Source organism: Cucurbita pepo, chromosome LG07 (genome assembly GCF_002806865.2).
Source record: "Cucurbita pepo subsp. pepo cultivar mu-cu-16 chromosome LG07, ASM280686v2, whole genome shotgun sequence".
NCBI lineage: Eukaryota > Viridiplantae > Streptophyta > Magnoliopsida > Cucurbitales > Cucurbitaceae > Cucurbita > Cucurbita pepo.
In genome coordinates, this window is record NC_036644.1 from 9,522,072 (window position 1) to 9,532,460 (window position 10,389).

At 37.8% G+C, this 10,389-nt stretch overlaps 3 protein-coding genes across 4 annotated transcripts in view; 2 read left to right on the top strand and 1 right to left on the bottom strand.

The window, feature by feature from the left end:
- The window catches only part of LOC111799301 (lycopene epsilon cyclase, chloroplastic-like), a 7,644-nt gene extending 2,131 nt beyond the window's left edge, over window positions 1-5,513 (top strand). The window contains exons 2-11 of one of the 2 annotated variants that reach the window (XM_023682807.1): window positions 180-351; window positions 1,146-1,281; window positions 1,352-1,462; window positions 1,572-1,674; window positions 2,931-3,074; window positions 3,165-3,272; window positions 4,241-4,337; window positions 4,419-4,547; window positions 4,652-4,784; window positions 5,162-5,513. In XM_023682807.1, the coding sequence (XP_023538575.1) occupies window positions 180-351; window positions 1,146-1,281; window positions 1,352-1,462; window positions 1,572-1,674; window positions 2,931-3,074; window positions 3,165-3,272; window positions 4,241-4,337; window positions 4,419-4,547; window positions 4,652-4,784; window positions 5,162-5,330 (1,302 nt within the window). In that variant the 3' untranslated portion in view covers window positions 5,331-5,513. The remainder of the gene's footprint in view (window positions 1-179; window positions 352-1,145; window positions 1,282-1,351; window positions 1,463-1,571; window positions 1,675-2,930; window positions 3,075-3,164; window positions 3,273-4,240; window positions 4,338-4,418; window positions 4,548-4,651; window positions 4,785-5,161) is intronic. The other variant, XM_023682810.1, reaches the window with a different exon arrangement.
- Window positions 5,514-6,179: 666 nt separating this feature from the next.
- Window positions 6,180-8,114, top strand: LOC111798730 (RING-box protein 1a-like). The gene is made up of 5 exons (XM_023682048.1): window positions 6,180-6,428; window positions 6,529-6,579; window positions 6,692-6,751; window positions 7,559-7,630; window positions 7,726-8,114. Exons 1-5 carry the CDS (start codon window positions 6,305-6,307, stop codon window positions 7,761-7,763), a joined length of 345 nt encoding a protein of 114 aa, XP_023537816.1. The 5' UTR covers window positions 6,180-6,304; the 3' UTR covers window positions 7,764-8,114.
- Window positions 8,115-8,197: 83 nt separating this feature from the next.
- On the bottom strand, window positions 8,198-10,346 carry LOC111798729. Its single transcript, XM_023682047.1, has 2 exons — window positions 9,723-10,346; window positions 8,198-9,340 (listed from the first exon to the last, which is right to left on the bottom strand). The coding sequence occupies exons 1-2, from the start codon at window positions 10,170-10,172 to the stop codon at window positions 9,254-9,256; spliced, it is 537 nt and encodes a 178-aa protein (XP_023537815.1). The 5' UTR covers window positions 10,173-10,346; the 3' UTR covers window positions 8,198-9,253.
- Window positions 10,347-10,389: the final 43 nt, after the last annotated feature.

Sequence of the window (10,389 nt, forward strand, 5' to 3'; positions counted from 1 at the left end):
AAAAAAAAAAAAAAAAAAAAAAAAAAAAAGAAGTTCAATTGTATCTTCCTTTTCATTATCTTCGTGTTAGCGTGTTTTTGGGAATGAGCAATATCATCGTAATAGGTATTATTTGTAAACAGAAATTTTCCATCGTTTCAATTTTTAGAGTGTGATATCCACTTCTATTATTGTTGCAGCTACCGCCAATATCAATTGGAAATGGCGTATTGGACTTGGTGGTTATTGGTTGCGGTCCAGCTGGTCTTGCTCTGGCTGCGGAATCGGCTGCTTTGGGATTAAAAGTTGGACTCATTGGTCCTGACCTGCCTTTTACAAATAACTATGGCGTCTGGGAAGATGAATTTAAAGGTATGTTGATGCATGCTGCTCATTGTTTTGGCATGTTTCTGACTGCTCTCGACTTAGTTCAGTCTTAAAGTGGGCTCATAGTTCTGTCATCGTCTATGCTCCATAAAACATACTCTATTTCCTTTAAAAATTGCTTCCAAAGTCCATCCATTATGTTAAACAATATTTTTCTCCTCTTATTTCAAATATATGCATCATTAAATCACTCCAAAAGTCAAAAACTATAAGTTTTATAAGAGATGGTGGAACTTATGTTTATTTATGGGTTAAGTTTAGTTAAAGAGTTAAAAGAAAACTTAATGTGAAGTAATTTGAGAAACTTTATCTATTCTCCACCAAATCTTATCTATTTTTTTATTTAGCTTTTTTAAAATAGATTATCTTATCTGTAACTACTTAAAGTCATTCCGTGTCTCCATACCTATTTCTCATTTCTTGTTCTCTTTTGTTCTTCATCACATACCTATTTCTCATTTCTGGTTCTCTTTTGTTCTTCATCACATACCTATTTCTCATTTCTTGTTCTCTTTTGTTCTTCATCTAGATTGAATGTGTGAACATGTGCTATTAGTATTAACGAAGTAGAAAATGATAAGGGAGTGATTTGAGCTCTTCGTTTTAATATTAGCATTAAAATCTTAAGCTGATATGTTAACTGTATTTAAATCTTGTATTCTATAGAAGGAAATGACACAAATTAGTTTATGCTGTGTTTTTTTTCCCTGAAGCGACAAGATTCTTTACCAACTCCAACATCCACTTTCATCTAAACTCTATTCTTTTCAACATTACAGATCTTGGACTTGAAGAGTGTATAGAGCATGTATGGCCGGATACAGTCATATATCTTGATGACAAGGATCCTGTTCTTATTGGTCGTGCATATGGACGTGTTAGCAGGCATTTGCTCCACGAGGAGCTGCTTAAAAAGTAAGCTTGAATTTTTGGTACGATGACTAATTCATACATTTGAATTTATATAATTTATTAATTTCTGTAGGTGTATCAAGTCAGGTGTTTCTTATCTCAACTCCAGAGTGGACAGCATTATTGAAACTACCTCTGGCCATAGCCTTCTTGCCTGTGAACACGATATTTTTGTCCCATGCAGGTAAAATGGAATTCTTTTATTTACATGGGATGAGCCTCATTATGAAGTATTTTAGGTTGCTTATATTAACTATTTTTCCTTTTTTCAAATATTTAAAATTGTATTGTAGACTCGCAACAGTTGCATCAGGAGCAGCTTCAGGTAAACTGCTGCAGTATGAGGTGGGCGGCCCAAAGGTGTCTGTCCAAACTGCTTACGGTGTAGAGGTTGAGGTAGGAAGGAGAGTTCCTCTGTTTTTTCTTCTTTTCTTTCTTCGTACAGACGACTTATTTAAGATCTAAAAAAGTCGTTAAAGTCCATCGTTACGTATGATAACAATTGTTGAGTTTGCTTCTCATTATTAGAGTACTGTATAAAATGTATAAAATCTCGAGGATTGTTAGAGTCCACTCTTGCTTAAGGAGAAAATCATGGGTATATAATGGAGGGACACTATCTCCACTGGTACGAGACCTTTTGGAAAAACAAAAATGAAATCCATGAGAGTTGTTGTCATATTTGACCCTTGATTATAGGCTAATATATTGTATTGTCGAGAATATTCAGCCTTTCATTACGGTTTACTATATGTATCATATTTGACCTAATTATACGCTAGTATCTTGTATTCGTTTATTGCTCTCTCAATTTCTTTTGTAATCTATTTGATATTTAGCCTTCCGTAAAACTCTCATCACCCTTTAGACGTGGTTGTTCTCAAGCAGTATGTGGAGGGTTTGTTGTTCCTTATATGGTGCCAGAGTCATGCCCCTATCTTAACTTATCCATGTCAATAGAATCCTCAAGTATCAAACAAAAAAGATGTGAGTCTCGAAGGTGTAGCCACAGTGACTTAGGTGTCGAACAAAAAATGTACTTTGTTCGAGGGCTCCAGAGAAGGAGTTGGACCTCAATTAAGAGGAGGCTGTTTGAGGGCCCCAAACAAGGAGGCCTCTGGGAGACTCTATGACATACTTTATTCGAGGAAAAGATTGGAGTATTGGTATATAAGTGAGGATATTATCTCCATTAGTACGAGACTTTTTGGAAAAATAAAAAAAAGTTACGAGGGTTTGAGCTCAAAATAGACAAAATCATACCAATGCGGAGAGCCATAATTCCTAACACAATATATTTTGTTACTCAAGACATCTTTAAGAATATGTACCATATAAAATATACTGTAACATATTAGTTCAAGTGTTTAAGTTTATTGGTGATTTACCATGGTATTAAAACAAGATTTCGTGAGTTCACACTCTTGCATGGTGCTTTTTTCTCTTATTCATAGTAAAAGTTCTGGTAGTCATTATCATGTTGTTTTTATTTAACACCAATTTAGAATTACACTTTAGTTGGACCAAACCATTGTTTGTAATTCCCGATATTGCTCTCCAGTGCTATTTCCTCAACGAACTAATGCTTTGTTCTAACATGAAATTTTGTTCTGTGTTGATAACCATCGTGTTCATCTATATGATCCTTTCAGGTGGAAAACAATCCTTATGATCCACGTCTTATGGTTTTTATGGACTACAGGGACTACTCAAACCAAGAAACCTCATCTATGGAAGAACAATATCCTACATTTCTTTATGCCATGCCCATGACTCCGACAAAAGTTTTCTTTGAGGTCTGCACCGATTTTATTAATTTATCTTCGTATTATATTTATTTTCTCAAAATTATATAGAGATTACACTTGGAAATTGAAAATTTGCAGGAAACTTGTTTAGCTTCAAAAGAAGCTATGCCATTTGATCTTTTAAAGAAAAAACTTATGTCAAGATTAAAGACTATGGGGATCCGAATTGTGAAAACATATGAAGAGGTACTCTTCGCTAACGATGTTTATGCCTTTATAGCATGTTATTACTATTTGTTCGATCCCTCCTTATCTCTTTCAGAACTGTGACATGGGTGTTCGCGTGTCCGTCTGTCTTTCCCCTCGTTTCTTTCTTCCCATTAATAGCGAGTCAACTAAGTAGTTTCTTTCTTCCAATTAATAGTGAGTCATATGCTGAGGATTATTGGGAGGAGTCCCACCTTGGCTAATTGGCTAATTAAGAGGAAGATCAAAGGTTTATAAGTAAGGAACACTATCTCCATTGGTATGAGGTCTTTTGGAGAAACCAAAAGCAAAGCCATCAGAGTTTATGCTCAAAGTGGACAATATCATATCATTGTGAAGGTCCGTGATTCCTAACCACCGGTATTAGAGCCGTGCCCTTAACTTAGTCATGTCAATAATATCCTCAAGTATCGAACAAAGAGTGTTGTAAATATTGAAGGTGTAGTCAAAAGTGACTCAAGTGTCGAACAAAGAGTGTACTTTGTTCGAAGACTCCAGAGAAAGGAGTCGACCCTCAATTAAGGAGAGGCTGTTTGAGGGCTCCATAGGCCTCAGGGGAGGCTCTATGATGTACTTTGTTCGAGGGGAGGATTGTTGAGGATTGCTGGAGAGAGTCCCACATTTGCTAATTAAGAGAAAGATCATAGATTTATAAGTAAGACACACTATTTCTATTGGTATGAGACTTTTTGGAGAAACAAAAAACAAAGGCACGAGAGCTTATGCTCAAAGTGGACAAAATCCGTGGCTAAAAAATCTGATTTCTTCAGAAGTATGCATGGCATGAAACTCTCACTCTTTCATTAAATCCCAACACTTAGTTGCCTATCTCATATGTCATCAGTTCTGTTCTTGCATTTCAAATCATCAAATTTTGTACACCTGGTTTCTTGTCAGTTCTTATATAAACAAGTAAAAGAATGAAAAGGACACAACCTTCCATGTAGGAATGGTCTTATATTCCAGTTGGTGGATCCTTGCCAAACACAGAGCAGAAAAACCTCGCATTTGGTGCAGCTGCCAGCATGGTGCATCCAGCCACAGGTATCAAAACGCAAGCTAAACATCTATCTTGATCAATTATCAATATAAGAAATCTTATGCACTTCATTATTCATCAAGCAGGTTATTCAGTTGTTAGATCTCTGTCTGAGGCTCCAAAATATGCTTCTGTCATTGCAACAGTTTTGAAGCGAGGACAGCTAAAAGATGGCCTTGCTAATGGAAGAACCTATGGGAATATCTCAATGCAGGGTGAGCCAGTTTTGTGTTTACATCTATTTCAAGGAGTCTATTTTACTCTGTGCATACACCTTGTAAGTAATTTTCAATGCTTATTAATTTATCTTCTGTTCCAGCTTGGAACACTCTTTGGCCACAAGAAAGGAAGCGCCAGAGAGCTTTTTTCCTCTTTGGGCTTGCACTGATTGTTCAATTGGATATCGAGGGCATTCGAACATTTTTCCGCACCTTCTTCCAATTGCCAGATTGGTACGATCAATTTCCTCCTAAGATGATGATATCAAAATTTACTTCTGTGGTCTGATATTCTGGCGAATATACTTGTTGTGACGAGGAGTCTTTTGAGCGTAGTTTCCTGTCTACTATGGCAACGGCCCTAGCCCATTGTTAGCAGATATTGTCTTCTTTGGGTTTTCCCTTTCGGGCTACCCTCAAGATTTTTTAAAACACATCTGTTAGGGAGAGGTTTCCACACCCTTATAAATGGTGTTTCATTCTTCTCTCCAATCGATATGGGATATCACGACTTTCTTCTACCATAGGTGGCAGGGATTATTTTAATAATCTCCATCATCGATCAACTGAATGTGAGGTTGTACACTCATTATTTTTTTTATAACTTGCAGGATGTGGCAGGGATTTCTTGGGTCTACTTTATCTTCAGCAGACCTTGCACTTTTTGCGTTGTATATGTTCGTCCTAGCTCCAAATGATCTAAGAATGTGCCTCGTTAAACATCTTGTTTCTGATCCTACTGGAGCAACCATGATAAGAACATATCTCACAGTTTCTTGAATTTTCTCCTAAGATCTTGTTCCTCTATTGTAAGAACAATGTTTAGATTACACGAGAAGCCTGTCAGGTATTTTCTTTCCTTCTTTCTTTTATATGTTTCTTACTGGAGCTTGTTATATGTAGTGTACATATTCAATATTCTCTTCCATTTCTATGCTCTCATCAAATTTTACTCTTATTGAATGTTGTTAAGGCCATGTGTTCTATCTATGCCATAGAGATGGCTAATCGCATGGTTTGGACAATCTAGTCTTGTCGGTCTATTGAACTACTTCACTCCGATTCTAGAGATGTAAGTTGTTGATTAAACCTTAAGGCTCTCGGTGCACTTAGTTAGATCACTAATTTCTTTGATTCATTTTAAGTCAATACGCAATTAATGTATGAGTCAGGAGTGCTCTCATCAAAACTCGAATGATAAGGTAGATTTAATTGGTACAGATCATGTCTCCCCATTGGCAACCTCATATATAGTCTTAATAATGTTTTTTTTCCATTTGAGAAAAAAAAAAAACTTCATTTAAATTTGTTTGGATTATTACGGATAAATTGGTGATGGAATAAACTAAGCTAAACTAATAAAAAAAATCTTTAAAATTCTCATTTGGTCTAAAATTAAAAAATGCGTTGTATTATTTAAGATTATTGTTTATGATTTAAGAATTAGATATTTATGAGAGAAAATATGTATTTTTATTGATTTTACTCAATAATAAACAATATGAGATTATTTTTAAGTGATATTAATGGGTGTCGACATATATATAAAAAGGGTGTGTCGACATAATGATGTAATTATAATATTGGTGAAGTGACACAATACACTATAAAAACAAACTTAAATGGTAATAACAAATTTCATTGAAAATAAAAAAAATTCAAGACGCAGCTACAGCTACGGGAGATCGGTCCGCCCGTGTCGAGGAGACGGATTAAGAAGCATCTTTCCTGCAAGTTTCCTTTTTGTGCCAACCATGGACTCCGACGTGACGATGGTTCCGGTCGGCGAGGCTTCGAGCAGTGCCGGTCCTTCGTCTACCAAGAAGCCCAAGCGTTTTGAGATCAAAAAGTGGAACGCCGTCGCTCTATGGGCATGGGGTAATTACGGAACCCTAATCTTTAGCCCTTCACACGGCGTTTGCCTTCTTACATCGGAATCCTCCTCTCTAATTTTTGTGTTATTCATTTCTTAATTCAGATATCGTTGTCGATAACTGTGCGATCTGCAGAAATCATATCATGGATCTTTGTAAGTTTATCATCATTTGATCAAGTTCTAAGATATCTGGAATGATCTTCCTCTTAATTTTCTATATTATTTGTATTTTCTTTAGCCATTCACCATTGTTTGTTATATGTAGGCATCGAGTGCCAAGCAAACCAGGCAAGCGCAACCAGCGAGGAATGTACTGTGGCTTGGGGTACGTTTGTTTTTTTTTTTTTTTTTTAAAAACATTTCCTCTCCCTATCCCCAATCCATTCACGCAGACACAATGTGCTATTATTTTCTACCTCGCTCCTTACGGATACTGAGGTGGATGATTGGGCCTCTATGCTGAATATTTAAAGCCATGTCATATTTTCTAATTAGGAGGATGTCGAAGTGCGTTCCCTTCATATCAATGGTTGCTTTTCTGTCAATTCCTCATACCTTTAGCTTGTTTGTTAACACAGCCATACTGACCTAATCCGTAGTAAGCTAACCTGGGAGGCCAAAATTCTGGAAAAGTGAATGTCTTCCTATGGATTCTGATACAAGGGAAACTGAGTACGTGTGAGAAGCTTCAATGAAGCGTTCCGAATGGCTGGTGATGTATCCTGTGCAGGAAAGACAAGAGAGCCATTTTCATGTTTTTGTCCACTGCCCATTTTCTGCCGCTATTTGTTGAGCTAAGAATTGTTATGTATTTGGTATGAGTTGATGCTCCCGTAAGACCTCTGAGAATTACTGCCATCCAACTGTTAGGGCATAATCTAAATGGTCAAATTATAATCAGAGACTTTTTAAGAGGGTTGATTCTAGCTCGGAAAGCTTTTGGGATCTCAGGAAACTCTATTAAGAACTGAACTTGTTATTTAACTTAAAAAAGATTGCCTTTTGGATTGATTGATTATTACTCTATCCAACTTACAGTATGAAACATTATTTTGCAATTGCCCTTGATGTGGAATTATAGCAGGAGCCAACGACTGATGATACCTGGTGTTGAATTTTTATATATTTGTAGGGGTGTGTAATCATGCATTTCATTTCCACTGTATCAGTAGATGGTTGAAGACGCGTCAAGTTTGCCCATTGGGTATGCATTTCACATTCTTGCCCAGCCTTTCAACCACAATTTTTTTCTAAAAAAAATGAATTTTGGTAATTGAAGAAAGCTTTGCCATTTTACAGATAATAGCGAGTGGGAATTTCAGAAGTACGGTCACTAGAACTTTGCTGCTGAGAATATGGATCCTTAAATTCTCATGGGTCTCTAATGTTGTCGACGATGAACTCTCTCCATACATGGTTTCTGAAATTTGCGATCTGAAGATGCATTTTGTTGAGCAACTACAATTGTCCAGAGAATTATGTGATTTTATTTGGGAGTTGTTTGTAGAAATAGGCTAGCACTCGAACGTTAGTTCTTGTTTTACCGTTTACCATTTCTGTACTTGTATTTATGTTAACATCTCACTCGATTCATCTGGAAAATTTGGATCTTATTGTTGCCTATTTGCTCTTCGGTTCTTGTTTGTCTATCGGATATTCTTCTTCCCATAATATAATCGTGTTCTTCACCGAATGAATGCTTCTGAAGTGATCTTACTTTAGAATGATTGTTGGCTGTTCTGAATGAAAAATACCAGTAGGCTGTAACGATGAGAAAATATAACATCATGGATTTGGTTGATATTCAGAACAGGTTAAAATTGTTATTTTGTTTTTCTTCTGAATATATTGCATGATGACTATGTTCTTCTTCTGAATTGTTAACTGGCACTTTTGTGTTGCTATCGAACTGTGCTGAGCTCTCTCAGTTTGTGCAGGCAAGGAGTTTGGGATGCCCATTCTTCTCACTTTGTTGCAGCCGGACGCTCCAGTTTTTGCTGATTGCCCCGCACCTCACACAGTTAACAGTTGCTAAACTCCCAACTGGAAGAATCATTTTGACTCGGCCATCAACTTCCTCAGCAAACACTGTACCTTATTTTACATTCTTGTTGCTGCTCGAAGGTGGTTCCCCGAGAAATTTGGTTAAACGAGTCTGCCAACTGAAGAAGAAAGCTAAAAACTAAGGGACTGAGCAGTGGTGTCGGTCTCTGGCTAGCAACACAAGTGGCATGGATTACAGCAGCAGTTTCCAGTACAGCCACAGCAGCATTTGCATTCACAGCATGGGCATTCAGGGCATGAAGGTAATGAAAAATGGCAACATTGGCTGCATGAAATGATTGGGCAAGAGCATGAGCATCGGGGTAGTGTTGGACAAGTACAACACTTCCACTTTGGTAAGTTACAGCAGCCGCATGATAGGCATTTACATGGATTATTACAGCTCCAGCAGGGTGGGTTTTCGAGATGGATCGAGCATCCAGCATAGCAGCAACAGCAAATCCACGACAACTTACAGCAGGGGAACCCACTGCATCAAGTGAGAATTAGCCTGATTATTCTTACACCACATCATCATGGAAGAAAAAGTAAGGTGAGAGTTACATACCAGAGTCATGTCCAAAATTGACATCTGCGGCTATGCTTCTTATATCTGATTCAAAGAAGAAACATATAGCATGAATAGACTGCAAAGAATTTTAGAAAATTAATGATGGGAAACCCCTTACGTTGTTATCAAGGGATCTGATTTGGCGACCACATAGTCAGCTACCCTGCAAAGTGTTCTTGTGCTAGATGAGCAGAAGATCTGGGAAGTAGAAGTTCAAAGTCTTTGGCAAATGAACTGGTGTACGTACTCTTTGCAGCATTGAGATGCAGGTTGAAGACCATCGGTAGACTTCAAGTCTTCCTGCCCCAGAGACATCGTGGAAGAAAAGCTTGTTATATTTTCATAATGAACCGGAGATAAGAGAAAGCAATGCAGGAATGAACCCAAATGGTTAGATTGAACATCAATGCCAATGGGATTTGTGTTGTGAGCAAAACTCAAATCTCACTGTTACCCCGTTAGGCTGGGGTGGGGTGCTTGTGCTTGGTGATGGAGAAAATTTGTAACCTTGAAGTTAATCTAAGACGAACCTTAGCTTGTTATTACGTCAGAAAGGGATGTACGGAATCTAAAATGTGATTTGGTTTCAATTGCAGTTTCTTGAGGGTTACGAAAGAAAGGGCATTGGCGCATGCATTATAAGAAAAAGAAAAGGAAAAGCAGAGAGGTAAATGAAAAGAACCTGGAGAAAAGCAATCTCCCTCTGAAGCATCTGAACCTTGGCCGTTTGCCGGCGCTTTCCATACAAATCTGGATACTGAGGAGGCGAGTTGGGGTAGGGGGTGGGAGGGATGGAGAGGAAGGTGGGCGAGTAAGAGTAGTAGCCATTGGGGGAAATGGAAAAGGAAGCAGAGTGGGAGGGCACAAATGCAGTAAACGAAAGAAGGGACAGAGAATCGTGTGTTTGTGTTGTCAGTTCTGGTTTTGGTACACAAGTACGGTGCAAATTAAGAAAAGAAAGATAGACGCCCTGACAAGGACAGCTTCGACTGAGGCAAAACATAACAAGAACACGAATGCGATTCAGGGGGAAGAAGAGGTGAAAAAGGCAGGCTGCTCTCAAAAGGCAGGCAAAACATAACTCTGTGGGGTTGCCTCGCAGGAAGATGATCTTGAAACTTTGAGAAATCATTTGTTTCTAAGGAATTGAGAAAGAAAGGAATCAAACCTCAAAAAGGCACCAAGTATAGAGATGGTAATCATAAAATTAGCTTCATCAGGGGAGGAATGCAGTGAAAAAGAAAAGAAACAGAGTAAGTGAGCAGGGAACAAATCCCAGAGGGGACCTTCAAATTGAAATGGAAAAGAAGCACAGTTATTTTCTCTCTTGGGTGAGTGGACTCGTGAAA